The sequence below is a fragment of the Sabethes cyaneus genome, chromosome 3 (assembly GCF_943734655.1).
Source record: "Sabethes cyaneus chromosome 3, idSabCyanKW18_F2, whole genome shotgun sequence".
Taxonomy (NCBI): Eukaryota; Metazoa; Arthropoda; class Insecta; order Diptera; family Culicidae; genus Sabethes; species Sabethes cyaneus.
In genome coordinates this window covers 209,695,461-209,713,836 of record NC_071355.1, presented here as the reverse complement: position 1 = coordinate 209,713,836, position 18,376 = coordinate 209,695,461, and the positions used below count along the sequence as shown (strand labels likewise).

Sequence of the window (18,376 nt, the reverse complement as noted above, 5' to 3'; positions counted from 1 at the left end):
ATTCATTTGATAAAAATTCAAAATTCAAACTTTAATAAAAAAAATTTCTTTATAAAAATTAAATATCTATACTCTTAAAAAAATTACTTTAATTTTAGTTCACTTTAATCCATTTAATTAAAAAAGTTTAGATATAAAAAAAAATTTATACAATAATAAGAAGAATTTCACTCACGCATAGTTCATATTCACTCGTGTGCTTTGTCGTGTGCCGGTTCTGTGTTGGTCCATGATTGCTGCTTTGGATTCTCTTTTCCAAGCTCCTTTAGTATGTCTTCGAGGAGTTTTCCTAGCTCCGCGTAGACTTCTTCTTCTTCCGGGTTCATGCTGTTGTCTTATAGTTAATTCGTGGTTGTAACCATAATGATGAATCTGCCTATATGTGTATCAGCTGATGATTTGGCTGAATCGACTAACGTGTTTGTTGTTGTTGTACAGGGTCCAGTTACTCCATGTCACGAAAGTTGTTTCTGTATGAGCCAGTGTCGTATTATATTTCATTGCAGCCAAGGAAGGTTATTTCTGATGTTGTAATTATCGCGCCTGCAGTTGTTTTGGTGTCGGTCCCGTGGTGTCATTTTTCTGTTGTCGTATCGTGGGTGAGGTCTTGGCTGGTTCCGTTGCATGAATCAGCAGCATCACGCACTTGTATCCGAAGATTGCAAGTTAAGCGTCACGTGTCGCCATATAACATCACTGTTGGCGCGGACGGTTTATTGAAGTATACTTTAGCCTTTGGACTTTGAGCAATAGCCCGTGGTAGATCAACTGATCTCGGGGTTGCTTGCGGGACTAAGTTCTTTTGTTAGCGATAGCCCGATTGGGGTCGCATTAAACGCACAAAGTCTGAAGTCGAAATGGCTTGCTTTATTATCCGAAAGGTTTGCTTTTATAGCTAAATTTTGGTGGAAAATATCGGTAATGCATATCGATATTTTCCTTATTCTAAATGCATTCTTAAAGTTAAAAAGAGATAGACTACTGGGACAGAAAGATTCTTTGTTCGATACATTCGGTTCTGGAATTGTAATTCGAGTCCTTACACCGAGTCACATAGGCCACCGACAGGTCGGAGAGCTAGCTCAGCAAAATGCGTGCACTTGTGAAGTGTATGCATGGCGCTGGTGCTTGCGTTCGGTGCCCGCCGTGTGTCTCAATACGATCGGAGTTGTCTGTTTTGTTTTGCTTGTTGCATAATATTTATTTACATGATGTTGTGCATGGTTAGGGTAGAGTACGGATGGTACACTGTGCTATTTATTTGAAAATCAATGGCTTTACCAACGTCATTGAAAACACGGCAGCACATCGCCCAAGGTTCGATGTACCCGTAGTTCGTGCGATGGGAGGGCTGCCACTGTACGATTTCGGAGCTGACTTCGGGGAACATGAACCTGGCTTAAGAGAGAGCTGCAATCGACATCTCTACTCAGTAATCCGAAGACTACAAACCTTTGCAGCAATTTTTTTGGCAGCTTGCAACGTTCCTCGTAGGCTGGTAGATTTGGTGCATCTTTTCAGGACATAAGACACGGAGAATATCTCAAAAAATTCTTTTGGATGGCCTCTATCCTGTTAAAACGCACTGCATAATACGGTGCCCATACAACAACGACGTACTCCAGAATGCTGCGGACAAGTGCACAATATATCGATTTAAGCGCGTATATCTCCTGAAATGCGTTGGTGTTTCTATTAACGAATACAAGTATTGCGAAGGCCTTAGCAGTGATCATTGATATGTGTTCTATGAATGTGGCTTTGGAAGCAATAGTAACGCCCAAGTTCCTAAAGGATATGACGCAACATTTTGTGACCTTATCTTGCATATCATTTAGAGTACACCATCGTGAAAGAGAATCAATATCACTTCGGAGAATACAGCAGTCAAGTCTGGTTTTAATTTCGCGGAATATCTTTAAGTCATCGGCATACATCAGGCATAGATGAGTTTAAAAGTCTGCCCAGCTCATTAACGAAAAGTATAAATATCAAAGGCCCTATATTGTTACCTTGGGGCACGCCAGATGGTATCTCAAAATAAGATTCATTTATTTATTTATTTACTAGCTGACCCGACAAACTTCGTATTGCCACAAATTAACCTGTGTTGTACATAAGTCATGAAACTCGGATGATCTTTGTCACAATCTCGAGTTTTACAAGCCCCCAGTGGGCGGCGCTTCCGACGGCGGGTCACCGGCAACACTCGCGACCGTCTCGTCCTGAATGATCTAGTGTTACTATAGATAGTTTTTGTGGTCTTGTATTGACTAATGTTTTATGGAAGAGTCTCGAATCTCGTCTCACATTGTCTCGAGTCTCGTCAAGCGCTTAGCGGGGTAAAAGTGCGATTCACGGACGGGGCAAAGGTGCGATTCATGGACGAGCCAAAAATGTATAACTAATTATATGCAGCACTAAGTGCAGGACAACCCTGGTCCTTGGCAAACGATTTATTGGAGTCGCGCTGCTTCAAGCATAGTGTAGTCATATTCGCAGTGAAGAAGAAAAAGTTGACCACTGTGAAATAGGGAAAAATGGCGAGAGAGAAATAGTAAGTAGAAAGAAGAGCGAGGGTGTGTATGTGTGTGCGTGTTTGTGAGAGAGCGAGAGAGAGAGAGAAAGAGAGAGATGAGTGGGTGAATAAGTGAATGAGTGAATGAGTGTGAATGAGTCAGTGAGTCACTGCTTACTTTCTGCGTTCATTTTCCACTCTCCCGGAACTACCGGCAAGTATTACTACTTAGTGCTTTTGCACTTCATCGTTGCCTTTCAAGACGTGAACCGATGCAAAGATGGCGACCGACATGGCATCCAACCAAATATGCAGCCCGGCTTTTGCATGCATAGGTTTTTTTTTATACAATCATAATCATTCGTTCCGCATAAAGTGGAACCAGCTCGTTTGCTACCAGTGCAGTCCCGATATTAAGCCGTGTGGACAGTTTTGCGTGATTGCATCTCTGACATTTTATCAGTTGAGTCGCGTGGACGAGCTCGTAAGGGTTCGTCAATAAACTGTACGTTCTTTGCTGCACGCCCCATCGCCAAGCGCAAAAACAGGCACGGCTTGTTCCCGTGAGCTCAGAGCCCAAAACCCCAGATGACCTCCCAACCAACCGCGAGTGCGGCGCCCTCTTGCTCGTGACTACGTAATTGGATCCTGAAATCAAAACTGCAAGTATTGCAAAAATCGTAACTATGATTAGATCAGTTGCTTTTAGAGGAACAAATCAGTTGCCAACTTACTTAATTGGCTTGCCGTCCTAGAACATATCAGTGATGGTATTCACAGTGGAGTCCCTTTTTACGGTCTAGTAATCAGATAGAAGAGAGAGAGAGAGAGAGAGAGAGAGAGAGAGAGAGAGAGAGAGAGAAGGAGTGAGGAAGGAATAGACTGGTGACTATTGACAATTTATAAAACTAGTTACCTACGCTAATCGGTAGTGCAAACCGCTTCTGGTTAGACTCTAGCGCGTCCTTTTTGGGATACTGCAAGCTGCGTCTTACTTAACCTTCTAAAAGGCAGCATCGTAAAAACGATGCAATCAAGCTAATGCTTGTGTTTGTTCATGGAAGTCCAGTCAAAAGATATATATGCTTTGACGTTGCAAAAATAATTATCTGGACAAGTGCCAGGCAGGCTTGGCATACACTTTTCGCTTTAATTTTGCTCTTTTGATTACTGCTCCTCAGCCAAGCAGAATTTGAAAAAGTGGTGTCTGGGGCATTTGTAGAACTAGTAATTTTCTATAATGTTGCTGAAGAAAGTGAAGTTTTATCTTTAGTATTTACGGCGCTGTAGAGTAGTAATGCCGTTGGTAGCAAAAAGAGCGCTCTTTTTGCTACCAAGAGGGTAGCAGCCTTATAGCGCTTACTTCAGCAATATTGTAGATAATAAGAAATTCTACAAACGCCCCATACATCACTTTTTCAAATTTTGCTTGGCTGAGATGCAGTAATCAAAAGAGCAAAATCGAAGCGAAAAGTGTATGCCAAGCCTGGCGCCAGGTAAGAAATAGTAAACTTTTTTACAAATCCACATGTATATTTTCCAACCGAATGTATTAAAAAGTTGCAATAAAGCTTGCAAACTATTCATAAAAAATGTTGAGGTTAATCATCATGTTCTAGGTGTCCTTTTGATTCAGAAATAAAAGCGGCCAGAATTGGCGGCATAAATTTTTTCTCAAGTTTGAGAAAGACGATTTCGCTTGACGAAAAACGATGACTGGCATATATTGCCTTTGACTTAACAAATAGTTAGTTGCTCATGTCACACTATGAATCCTCGTACTGTGAGAGGTTTCTAAAGTGTAAATCAACAGCTTTAAAGTTTAGTTTTGTTTTTTATTCAATTTTACGTCTTCAATTTGAAACTATTCTCTGTAAAATACATGTAAAATTTTAAGTTTAGGTCCAGGTGACAAAATTGATTACGCTTTCCAGCATCGAGCTGATTGAAAACATTCCAGGGGGCAATTAAAATTCGCACCACTTTTCTTACACGAGTTGCCACAATGTCACTGCGCTCGCTGCTGATAGCATCAGGTTGTCGGCGCACCGGAAGGTACGTCGTTGTCGTCGTCGTCGTCGTCAGAAATTGCAACCCAAGTGAATCGGGAACAGTTTATGGAGCGTAAAATATGGCTAAATGCCACATCGCTCAGGGCGGGCCGCGCCGCTGCTAAGGCTCGTAAATTTTACACCCCCGCCCGTGCGACAGTGTGATGGTCTTTGATGGTGGGAATTTTCTCGCTCCAGCTGGAGCGGACACGGAAGACTGAACCGCGAGCAGATTGGATATTTACGTTTACAATCGACAAGCTTATTTGACCTGTACCTACTCATGTCTTGCGGTGTGTAAGCAGCCTGCCACTGCATTGCTGGCTGGCTAGTAAGTAATCATTGGGTGTGCGAGTGTTGATTTTTCGTATGAAAAACAACATCGCTTTGCAGTCGGAATCGGAATATGTACGGACCGACATGAATGGGAAACAGCGAATAAATTATTTACCAACCGACGTCGATTCATAAACAACCGAGCCTTCGGGCTGGGATTCTTGACTTTCCTTACGGCACGCGAAGTAAGCAAGGACACCCCTAACGTGTACACCCAATCCAACGTCAAAAAGGGGTGGCGGCGTAGGGATTGTGAATAATGTGTCCTTTCACAAACGTGAGGTTTAACGGGCCAACGAAAATAGAAGGCACTATTGACTTTTATTCAAGGCGAATTAGGTTAAAGGTTAAAATTGCTTTGATGTATTTGGGTTTGCGTCAAAATCAACGAAAATTATGTTTGTATTCGATAATTTCAGTATTGTAAATTGCGGATTTAAACCAACCGTGGGAACGCATCTAAATTTTTTTTATGGTGTAACTTAAAACCAGTCATTGTACATAAATTCCGGAATAAACGTTCAGTCAAGAAAACTCCATATTGTTCAACAAGGCTTTCAACGGAACAAAATTATAGCCTTCCCTTAGTGAGTATAACGAAGCATCTTACACTGCCGATTGTTGCCGGTTCCGGCTGAAGCTTTTTGCTTCAAATGCATAAACTAGCTGAAAGCATTTCATTGTATTATTTCCGGTTTTCCTCGGCGATGGAAAGAAGCAAAGCGTTAATCGAAAAAAAAAAGGAAATGCAGCCCCATAACGGGTGCGCTTCCGAAAAAGCTTTTAGCAACCGCTGCTGATACCAGGACCAGGACAACATATCCGACTAGAAACAATATTTTTCCTAGGTCAATAAAAACGGACAGTTTCCGCTACCATCAATCATCCCGGGCTATTAAAGTGTTCCGATTGCAGGAAGTTCGTAGTTCGTATGAAACTATTTTCCCCAACCCATTTTATGGGCTATGAAAAACCAATCATTCGTTACCATCGCATCGATCGGAACCAAGTTATTAAATTCTCGGAGCCAGATCGAACGCCAAATTGATAACGCTTCTGTAAATATACTGTGGTATACCGGATGAAACATTAAATAAGTGAACAGATCAAATTAAGAACTTTTATTTTAATTGTTTTCATCAAAATAAAACAATAAAATTGGGCAAAGTTTTCGCATTCCATGGGCTTGAAAATAAAAATTTGTTTTTAAAGAACGGTTATTGGATTCGATCAGCAAACCGACGGAAAGGTTTTATTAATTCTATTCACCATTATAATTTTAAATAGTTTCAAACTTTTTTATCAATTGGTCTTAAATATACATTGGAAATCAGTGCCAATAAACAACAACTAGGTGAATGAAATATCCGACAAATCGTACTGCAATCAGCCAACAAATCAAACATTGATTGGTCGTTTACTGCTGTTAAACTCCTCGAGGAAATCGGAACCGTAACCAGCCGGATGAAGTCTGGCTGGGTCGGAAAAACGCCGCTCTGTATATCTAATTCATAGTGAATCACGCAATCGGTGCTGATCCTGCGGCATGTAACTGACGGCGCCCACCAAGGGAGAACGGAAGCACCAACATCACCGCCGTACGACCGACGAGTAAACACGACGATGACAGCGTAATATTTGCGTCGGTTATTGCCGCCAGAAGGTTCATATGCGGCAGATCCGGTAGTTAATTCGCTCTGTTTTGTGTTCGTTTCGCGTTACGCTACGTTATACATTGTAATGCTTTTACAACCACTCCCTGCGCTGAGGCGCAAGGCAAGGAGGCAACATAAACACATAGCCATTCCATATAGTATATTGTCGGTCGATCTCACAGAAAACAGCAATACATCAACCCACCTTTCATTTATATAAAACAAAAATGAATTAGCTCTCACCATAGCATAAAGTTGTTCCATCATGTAATGAATTCTTAACCATCACTAGTAGTAAAATGGCAGCCGTTAACAATTCAGGATCCTGTACCGTCCGTCCGTCCGTCCGGCCGGACACACCCACCACATCCACGGTAATCCATCTGCCATTTGTGACGCGCTAGGCCACCCATCCATGGTGCATTATCTCTACTAATTACGGCTTGTTTGTGTCATTTCCGTTCGCGCGCCACCTGTTCAATTTGTCCACCACGTTGTTGTCCAGTTTTTTTATTTACTACTTTTACTAAAGCTTACCTTAGGGTTGCATGACTCACGCTCATTAAACGGCAACGATCTGATCGGTTCACCGCCATTAACATTCTACTTCGCAGATTTCGACTCACGCTACTTCTGGAACTGGACCGATTTCCAATCCTATCTGGACTTCATGTTGGTCGTGTGGGTCGTCGGAGCGGCCGTCACCTATCTGATGCTGTCCGTGACCTGGTTCATGGAGACGATCGGATTCTTTGCCGTCTTCACCGAGGCTATGCTGGGTAGGCGGACGCAATGCTTCAAGGTTTCAGTACTGACGAACGGTGGCACTAATAGAAATTTTCCGTGTCTAATTTTAGGTGCACCCCAGTTTCTTAGGAATTATAAGAATAAGTCAACGCATGGTATGAGTATCTGCATGGTAATCATGTGGACCGCCGGTGATATGTTCAAGACTGGTTACTTTATCTTTAGACACGCGCCCACGCAGTTCTGGATCTGTGGAACGCTGCAGGTGAGTGGGAATATTAGTAATAAGAATGTTTGTCATGGAAAGCCCTTAGTCTATATTGAGTGAATTTCGCGTTAATTCATCTGTGGGATCTGTGGGTTGTACTTTCTAAAAATTCGACGAAAATTTGTGCACACAAAAGCTCGAATCAGAATGGTCTTTTGATACGAATCGGCCTTTTGATATGATTTTTGAGAATAGAATAACTCCATAGTAATCAATTAATTTTTTGTCTAATGTGCATGATATTCTATGCATTTCATAGTTAAATAAGCGTCACTTATTAGTAGGCCTTAACCAATTCGAAAGAAAAAAACGAATGCGTGTATTTTAGTTACCTATTCCTTTCACTCCACGCAATTCGGTATGACGGTGTTACTGATATTAGGCCATATGCATAAAAGAGTTTGCTTTACTGATTTACTAATAGCGAATTCATAAATTAACCTGGGTTCGTGCTAACTCGAACCCGAAATTTATGAACGATACGGGCAGTTTGACAGATCGACCCGTAAACCGTAATGCTAGACAGTTTTAACCTGCGCTTCAAACTGAATGCTGTCAGTTTAACCGAAATGCAATCTCGGTTAATTTATGAACGCTTTGACAGCACTTCGATTAAAACTGAGTGCTAATCGACCTGAGCCAGGTTAATTTATGAATTCGCTATAAGATTTTCTGTACGTGCGAACAGCCTACGAAACCTCTTTTACTGTCATCATCGCTAAAGGCCCAAACAGAATGCTGCGTCAACGCGTCCGCCAGCGTTATAGAGGTTTTCCGTTAAATTTTTTTTCATTAAATGTTCGGTTTTGACTCTTAGAAATGATACCCATATAAAACTTTCTTTAATAAAGCCTCTATTACTACTGTAAAAATAAAAAAATAAAATACGTATATTTCAACCAGTCACTTCTCGGATGTGTTACATGCCTTTTTGTACCAGTGTCCTCTATTTTCACCACTTCGAAACCATTTGTGCCGCTCTTTACTGTTGTGGCAAACAACACACGTTGTGCAATGCTGCCAGAAAATCTGAAAATTTTGACAAACAGTGCAGCCGAAACGAAATGTTTAAAACTCAACATTCGTGATTTGCTGAAAAGAAATTCAACATTCTTGCAATTTGCATTGTTTAGAAAATCGTAGTAAATTCTAGAGTCAACGAAAAAAATATATTTTTGCACCATTGTCACTCGTATTGGGAATACTTACGCGAAAAAATAAGAAAAGGAGGAGTATGATCTGACGGAAAACCTCTATTCTGACAGTTTTCCCATAGGTTTACTGTCAAATTGATGCTGACGGATGCGTTGACACAGCTTTCTGTTTGAGCGTTAATACACATTACGAACGCTAGACTAGTCATCAGACTCTCAAAGTAAAAACAAACACGCTTCGTATTCAGTAGAAATTCACAGTTTGGTTATGGCGTAGGATTATGTCTCTTAGGAAGGTAGCTGGTATACCAGCGGAAAATTCCTAAAAATCGAAAAATGCGAGCGTCACGAAAAAATGAAAGATTTGAAACGCTAATAGCTCTGCCAATTTTTTGAATGGATTTTAATGGTTTTAATATTAATCGATTCATAAGATATAGACCATTTTTGGTCTTAAATACCATCATAAGAGTGTAATAAAACCCAAATTGTTACTTGGGTTACTATCAACATCTCATCAGCATCTCTGAACGCGGCAAAGGAGGAAAACCCAAGGGCAATGCAAAGTCACGCTCGAGTCGTGCAAGTCTGCTGAGTAAAGGAAACTGTGCTGAGTGTATTGGAGCTGGAGCTCCAGGTTATCTGGCTGCTGAAATTGGCAGCAAATGCTACTTGCGACAACAAAAGACCAGAATTATCTCACATCACATGCAGCTGCCCCCCCGGACTGGTATTTCATCGTGCGGCTTCGTCGATATTTTAGATCGCATAAGCCTTTCCGGTTGGCTCGTTGCAACAAGCCGTGCCTAGTTTGCGGTTATCGATACTCCAATTTACCGAAAATAAAATTACGATGAGTGCGTTAGTGCTAGTTTGTTGCAAGCTGGAGTTATGATAATCAAACAATCGGTTCTTTTAAGGGCCATATAACGATCGAAGAGTTTATTAAATTTTCTTGCCCAGTTAATACCATAATAACACATGCAACGAGGGAAAAGTTGATTTTTCGCCGACCAACAAACGGCGGGAATAAGTTTTCTGGTCACGGACGGCATTTTCTGCCACTTCCAAAACGCCTGCAGCTAGTAAATGCTTTATTATCAGTGTTATCAAAGTACTTCTTTTGTAAGCGGCAGAAAAGTTTTGCGTAAAATTTTCAGCTGTTCGACAACTCGTGCGTACCGTCTGCCGATTACCAGAGGAAAAGCACTGTTCAACGTAGAAACAGATCATGAAAATTTATTTACTGTTTGGTTTAGTGTGACTTTGTTATAATAAAATAGATTCAATCAATTCATAGAAGTAACTCCGAAATCTGTTGAGGATTGAACGTACACAATGTTACTACTTTGATAAACATTACGTACAACGTATGTAGCATGTATACACGAAGAATCGTATTATTACATACATGGACACATGTTACTATCGCTACAAAGAGACTTACGTAGTCCTACGTCACCTGTGCGATCGTATGTGGTGCACAACCCTTCTGATTTTTTATTACAAATTTCATTTTAAATTACTAAATAGTAAAAATTAACGAAAAGTTTCAAGGTCAAATTTCCCCACACCGTTTCTTCAATGATTACCTTGCCTTACAGGTAGAAACGACACTCAAACACACCATAAGTTTAGTATGATTTCCTTTTACAAAAAAGTATAAAGGTCTGTGCCTAAGGGCACGAACGCCGCGCTAACGTAGAACTACGAATGTAGATGCAATTCGATAACGCTGGACATTTTTCAAATGTTCCACAGTTTGTTACGCAAATTTATAACTTCGTCAGATGAGGTCGAGATTATACTTTTCAAATGCCTGTATCTTTTGTATCGGTTTCTTCCAATTTGTAGTTCTATAAAGAATTAAACCGTCAAGTCACAATCACACGTCCTTCGGAGATTGGCGGTTGTACGATTCCACATTTTGTAGATTTTTGAGTGGCTTGTAGCACCAGGTAACTTTAGATAACTGACTGGCAACTACACACCAGTTGACAATCAATATACGTTTATTGGCCTAAAAAACGTGTCCAAAACATAAAATATGTGTTATTAAATGCAAAATTTGTGACTAAACAGTAAATTATAATCAATTGATGTGGACTTAAGCTTGCTTCATTTAGAATTAGAACACACTTTTGCTTATATTGTGGCGCTCTTGGTGGACGAATTTGGAAGTTCTTGGCGCCCACGTGCCGAAAATTTTGTTAGCTTCACCTACACTCAAAATAACCCGCACATAACTAATGGAAAATTTCCATATGAAAATCCTTATGATTATTATGTGCCACATATAAACACAATCCGTCCAGACGTACACATGAAAATTATATGCATATGAATAGTATGTGCAAATTTTAAAGATGAATTTTAAAAACACTTAAATGGTAACTGTTTGGCACATAAAGTTCATTTACTGGGCACATGGTAAAAATCTATGTGTGAAATACGTAGAAACTATACGGAAAGTTTTCTCAGTGTATGTATTTTTGACATTCCGCAAAACGACTGTATTTTGTAAACAAACAACATGGAAGCCGAAAGAAGGGAAAAAAATAAAGCATTGCACGCAGACGTCAGTGCGTTTTTATCGTCCCAGGTTTGTCAGTGTTGTGTGGTTTGTTTTGATTATTTATTCGCAAGACCCAGAGGCAAAAAACTGCAAAAATGACAAAATTATCCACCTTTTCGCCGCCATACGCGTGGGTGTGGGTACAACTTTCGGAAAACAATAGCAAGCCTTCGGCAACTTTATTCAAATCAAGTTGACATTTCCACCCTTGACCTTTGTTGTAGAAGTATCAAGCGTAAGTGAGCGGAGTTGCCAAAAGCAAATAAACGTTTTCGAAAAGTGTACCCACTTGCCGCCATTACGCACGCGAAAATGTGGATATGTTGTGCAGGTTGTACAGAACTGCTTTGATTTATCTGCTTCGGAAAAGCCGGGCATTTCCAGTTTCCGCGAACAAGTGGATACGAATAAACTAGTAATAAACCCACTAGCAATAAATTTAAGTTACAAAGGGAATCAAAACAAACCACACGAAAACTTTAAACCAGAGTTGAGGTTAGGTACCGTGCAAAGGTTTATTGTGCACAGTCATTTGAAAAATCCATAGTGAGGCAAGCTAAACAGCTGAAATTACCCAGAAATATGTATGGCCCGTTATCAGATGGTATAAGGAAACATTGACGACGATTCGGAAGCCTCAAGCCAATCATAAAACAGAATAGTGAAGCCAAAATCCGTGCTCGAAAGCTATACGACCGGGTGATAACCAAGTTCGACGGGTGTCTTCTGATGGACGATGAAACCTATATCAAGACTGACTTCGGGCAAATGCCAGGTCAAAAATTTTACTTGGCAACGGCTCGGGGGGATGTTCCAAGCAAATTTAAATTTGTTTTTGCCGACAAAGTAAACAAAAATTTGAGATTTGGCAGGGTTTTTGCAACTGTGGCAGAAAAACGAAAGTTTTCGTAACAAATAAGACAATGACGTCGAAATTGTATCAAAAGGAGTGTCTCCAAATGGTGGGGTCAGTCCCGGCGTAGTGGTTAGCATTCACGCCTCTCACGCCGAGGACCCGGGTTCAAATCCCAACCCCGTAGAAGTCACGAATGACCCAAGCTGGTTAAAGTGACTATAAAAAAAGTATCTCCAGAAACGAATTTTGCCGTTCATTCGATCCCACCACCATCCCGTGTAGTTTTGGCCAGATTTAGCAAACTGTCATTACAGCAAAGGTTCAAGAAAGGTATGCAGAGAAAGGTGTCCAGTTTGTTCCGAAAGACCTTAACCCACCCAATTGCCCCCAGTTCCACCCTATCGAGAAATACTGGGCAATGAAGAGGATACTCAAGGCAGAGGGAAAAGTTGTCAAAGACATCAATCAGATGAAGATCTGGTGGAATAAGATAGCCAAAACGATAAGATCGATCTAATAGTAGGGATAATTGGAAGGATAATTTTACACTTTTACGCACCTGTTTGCTTTCAGGACATGGAATTCAAAGAGCGGGGGTAGTTTCAATTTTTTACAAAAATTTTTTACTTTCAGGACTTCAATTTGGTCCAGGTTTACTGGTAATGAATAATTCCCGTCCTGTTGGAAAGCAAGGGTTCGGTCACTTTTTTTAGAATCGAAGTAAACGAAACCGCAGGTGTATAACATTGTCGTACCGGGCCTGGGAAGCAAAAGAGTGCTTCCATGTGATTGGTTCATTCGTTTGTTTTTGACAATGTCTACTATTTATACTTTTTTCAATAGTGATTTGACAAATTATTTTTATATTTGCTATATTTATTAATTTTTAGAAAAATTTCTGATCATTAGAAGATATGTAATTTTGCCCTGATGGTTTAACTCTTAGTGAAATTGCTCACTTTAAGAAACTGATAGAAATGATATATGGAGTACACACATTTGATTCGATTTCAGTTGTAATGAAAGTCGTCAAACAAAATGGATAAAGTTGCTGTCCGTGAGTAAAACGCTTCAACTGCTGCCTGGTGATAGAAAACGCGGTCGTTTGAGCCTTAGTGACATAGCAAGCAAGTATATTCTATGTGATGCAGAAAAGGCAGTTTGTCAAGTGACAGAGTGTTCATAAGCGCAGAAGAAATTGGATATGAACAATTACAAACGGTACATTCGCTTTAGGCATGCTGCCCTTGACTCAATTGGGCTGTTCAGTCAGCAACCAGGTAAGCCAAAAAGATCACGTATCATTGCGAAGCGGCTGGTTACGATCGATAGACAATTGGTTATCAAATCACTAATTAAATTGGCAGCTTTTCATAATTTCCCACAATCGTGTTTCGAGTGGGAAGGTTTAAAAAAAACTACAAGGTATACAGCCCTAAGGGTTGTACGAAACGGTGACGTAGGACTATATCAGATGATCAGATCAAAGACTAATGTAAACTGCATTTCTGGCATATGTATGTTTATAAGAATCTGTGAGTCATTGTTTAAGTGAATATTTAAAAGAGAAGAGCGAAATATTCAGATTCAATTCTTCATTTAATGCTGGCTGGTGGCTTTGAAAATACGTGGACGGGGGTTCATAAGTACAACGCCTGCAACCTTTGAGACATAGAATTTTTTTTTAAAAATCACTTGTGTGTATCATAAAGGTTGAAATGGGAATGAATTAGCCTCTTATTACAGGGGCGAGGGGTCTCAAAGCATCATAAAATAATAAAATTCATGCCTCCAAACAAACCTACACGTCAAATTTGGTGCCATTTGCTTGATTAGTTCTCGAGTTCTGAAGAATGTTGTATTTCATTTGTATCGGACCTCCCCTTTTTAAAGAAAGCAAAGGTTCTAATCCACCATAGAAAAAATCCCCCCTCCCCCTGTTAAAAGACAGATGGGTCTCATTATACCATAGAAAAAATTCCTGCCTTCTAAAACCCCCACATGCCAAATTTGGTTTCATTTGCTTGATTAGTTCTAGAGTTATAAGGAAATTTGTACTTCATTTGTATGGGAGCCCCCCTTCTTAGAAAAAGAAGGGGTTTCAGTACACCATAGAAAAACATCTTACTTCCAAAAACCCCCACAAGCCAACTTTGGTTCCTTTTGCTCGAATATGCTCGAGTTATGAGGAAATTTGAATATTATTTGTATGCCCCCCTCCTAAAGAAGGGAGGGGTCTCAATTTACCATAGAAAAAATTCTTGCCTTCTGGAACCCCTACATTCGAAATTTGGTTCCATTTGCTTGATTAGTTCTAGAGTTTTGAGGAAATTTGTATTTCATTTGTACGGGAACCCCCCCCCCCCCCTCTTAGAAGGAGAAGAGGCCTCAGTACACCGTAGAAAAATAATCTTGCCTTCTGAAACCCCCACATGCCAAATTTGGTTCCATTTGCTTGATTAGTTCTCGAGTTTTGAGAAAATTTGTGTTTCATTTGTATAGGAGGCCCCCCTTTTACGCCCCCCTTAAAATTGCTCTCTTACCCTCATAAAAATTGCTGGTCATTTTATCTATCCAACGACATATAAATTGTTCAGTTTCGTTCAGTAGTTTAGTAGTTATTGGCATTTGAAATCTTTCATTCAAACGTTACACTTCTATTTTCGTTTTCACAAAGTGCTACCCAGTCCCAGTATAGTAAACAAAGACGTAGTCCTACGTCAAAAATCGCTAAATACAATTTTTGACGCCGTCGGGGAATCAGTGGATGCTAGAAAAATCAAAAACTATGTAAAAGCAAGCTCCGAAAAAGTGAAGAACGTTATCTGTAAAAAAGTGTGAGGAAAGTTAATATCTGCTTTCGGCACTCTGCTAATCTCTGCTTCCTGCACCATCGCCACGTTCTGGACTTATTAGCACAGTATGCGTTCGATGTAGGGATGGGAAAACAATCCTTAACTACTGATAGTTATCAGTAAGAAATAATATCACTAAGTATCAGTAAGGTTTCGCTGTTATTGATGTTTACTGATACAGTTACGTCGTGCCGTTAGAAAAATCTGTTAGATTAAACTTATTGGTCGGTAGTTGCGTACGACAGATGAGGATGACACAATCACCCTTATTCTGCGAGTCGTGTCACCTAGGTAACAAACCCCTGTCACCTAAGTGACAAACCGTGTCACCTAGGTGACACCCAGCCAGCATTTTCATACGTATAAAAAAGGTAAAAATCAGCATTACGTACAGATATACATGCTAAATAAATCGTATTTCATGCGCAAAATTGGTATATCCGTACTATTTTGGAGGCGATATACGTGATTACGAATAATTTTGATCGTTACGACTATATAAGTATTTATATACGATAATATCCGATTAAGCCCGAGTCGCTCCGTACTACTCTACGATTTTGTGCTGAAAATCGTATGTATGTCAGTCATTATCATTATATACGACAGAAAATAAACTTGATCCCACTTTATTCAGCCTTAGTTACGATTTCGAGGCTGTTAGGAGATATCTACGATAGTTTTCGTACATTGATATACGAGTTGGTGCTAGCTGGGCAAGGCGAGTCACCTAGGTGACAATTGTCACCTGATTCGCGGCGACTCCAAAATAGGCACGTCTCTCGCCTCGCAGAATAAGGGTGAATATGTCATAGTCATCGTCAGCAGTCTAGAACCGGGGTGGCAACTCAAGCTTGGGCCACTCGTCGCCAATTTTTCAGTGGTCTCAGAGGATGCAAATCACTTTCGAGTTGGTCGAGCCATATTGCACGTTGAGCCTCCTATTCCCTGTGCTGGTGGGGTGGGGAGAACGGGTTTCGTCGCAATGTCGTCCGGCATCCTTCCGGACGTACCCAAGTACGTAGGACATGACAGAACCGCTGCTGTGCAGGATGCTCTAGCCTAGCACCTAAAGCGGGAGTAGTCAAGTTCGAAACCAATGAGAAAGACATCTCGAGCGAAGTTCCTCATCCGTGGTCATTTTTTTCACTACGTGGTCTCGTCTGATGGATTCAATTTGTCGGTTTCTCGTTAGATAACTCAGACTGAGAGTTTCACCAATTCGAAAGGCGACGAATTTGTTGTACCAGTGAAATTCCAACTGAATCCAAGCAAGAATGGTGCGAATCATTACAAAAATATCGCCGGGAAGTACGGTACCTGGCAATGGATTCTGCCAGCGCGGACACCACGACTTTCAGTGGTTTTACGGGAGCAACTTTTGCTGCAGACATAAGGACTCCCGAAGGGGTTACTACTTACTACTACTTAGAAATTGGCTAGGCAACAGTACGCCACTCGTACGACAACGACACTCGAATCGTTAAATCGTCATCCTAGTTGTTTCCCAAGGCTAAAATTTAATGGATAAGAAGTTTTCTATGAATGAGGACGAGAGGACTTCTCGCTTAGTGAATAGAATAGTCACGTGACTCGCAGAATAACGGTGGATGTCTCCGGCAGTAGATCGTAGCGCATTGCGTAGGCGAATCCATCGTCTTTCGGAGCTCTCATTATTCCGAGAACTTGTTCAGAAGATTCGCTTCTTTAAACTTATGTAGAGTTGGAAAAGAAGTTTCTTAATTCGAAGCCTCCATATGAGCAAACTTTTTGATCTGGTTTACGACAGATAACGCTTCATCGGTAGTCTGGAAACTATCCAGATAGTCGTCTACATAATGGTTTTTCTTAATGGCCGATGCGGTGCAAGGGAACCTACTAGCAGATTCCAAGACATTCCAGTTCTTTGACATAGGCTTTTCGGAGGATCTTAGGCGATACAAGAAGCGTTGAGACTGGTGATTTTGTATCCCGAATTTGATGGAATATTTCCCGTACAACTTTACACACGACGACGGAAAACTGACGAAAAACTTGTTGATCAAACAATAAAATTTAGATCGTAATGTATCGTATAGTAAAACTAACGTTTTCTTCTCGATCCCCTTCCAGGTTAGCCTTGATCTCGCCATACTGCTGCAAGTGTACATCTATCGTAAGAATCCACCCCGCAGCAGCCACCGCGGCGACTAGCAGTTTGCCCCCCAAAATATTCAAAATGGCAACACTATCAACAGCACCAACAATCATTTCAACAGTAGCAACTGCACCATAGTAAAAACCCACAGTTACACCCAAACCGTACCCGTCCCGGCGCATTACGGACAGCCAACGCAGCAACGCTCTACCATTCTAACAAACCCTCGGGTCAAAGTGGCCTATTCGTCTTCCCCGGCAGCATCGTCTTTCTACAGTTCGGTAGTCAGTGCTGGTGGTCCGACCCACACCGAATGTTCGCTTTCTCTGCGTTCGACCGTTACTCCACACCGGCATCATCGCATTGGCTCCCGCTTCCAACACTCCAAATCGCACTCTATTTCTGGATCCAGAGAGGCAACCCCAGTGCGTATCGTCGGAGGTGCCAGCCAACCGCGTGCGAACTCGGAGAAGTTTGACCGACAGAAGACTGCCTCACTGCCGCTGCCAAAGCGGCGTCAGCTAAGCTTGATGAGTGCCAATTCTGCCGATGTTTCCAAAGATGAAAGTGGAGATGAGCTTGAAAATCCCGAAACCAGAAAGGGACGTCCTGTGCGTGGCAATATTCTGAGTGAGGATGTGTTCAATTACAGCGGAGCTGCGGTCACAGACAACTGTTCATTCGTCACCATCTCCGGAAACGCTTTTAACAATCGTCGAGATTCCAACTGTACGTTAAATAGCAATAGCTACAAGGAGCAGTACATTTTAGGTAGTAATTATAACAATAACATTAACCGGCACAGCCGGGAACACTACGACTCCATGCTACTGTCGGCACGGAGCAAGAGCACGGCACAGGCGGACGCTACCGCGGACTACATCATAGCACCCGGTAAGCAACTGGAAGATGCAACGCGCAACGTCGACCCGGAACCGCATCACTTCGAGACTAATAGCAAATCGGTGGAGGATATCTTATGACGACACGCAGCACTGGTCCTTTGGCCAGTGCTGAGGCGGGATGAAATTGTCGAGCTACAGCAAGAATCGAAACGGCAACAACCGTCTGCAACATCCACCATATCAAACAATGAATCTCGAACGATGCGTTCAGTCGAGACACAAACCGAACTGCTCGAATACAGTGGCGACGAAGGCGCCAGCAGTGAGGACGCTGCCAGTGTGAGTGATGATGAGCTGCAAGCTATTTCCGCGGATAAAA

The 18,376-nt window shown here is 41.3% G+C and overlaps 1 protein-coding gene across 1 annotated transcript in view; it reads left to right on the top strand.

Moving 5' to 3' along the window:
• The window catches only part of LOC128744338 (solute carrier family 66 member 2), a 58,593-nt gene extending 41,355 nt beyond the window's left edge, over positions 1-17,238 (top strand). Inside the window, exons 4-6 of the mRNA XM_053841246.1 lie at positions 7,175-7,339; positions 7,418-7,572; positions 17,128-17,238. Of these exons, the coding sequence (XP_053697221.1) occupies positions 7,175-7,339; positions 7,418-7,572; positions 17,128-17,208 (401 nt within the window). The 3' untranslated portion in view covers positions 17,209-17,238. The remainder of the gene's footprint in view (positions 1-7,174; positions 7,340-7,417; positions 7,573-17,127) is intronic.
• Positions 17,239-18,376: the final 1,138 nt, after the last annotated feature.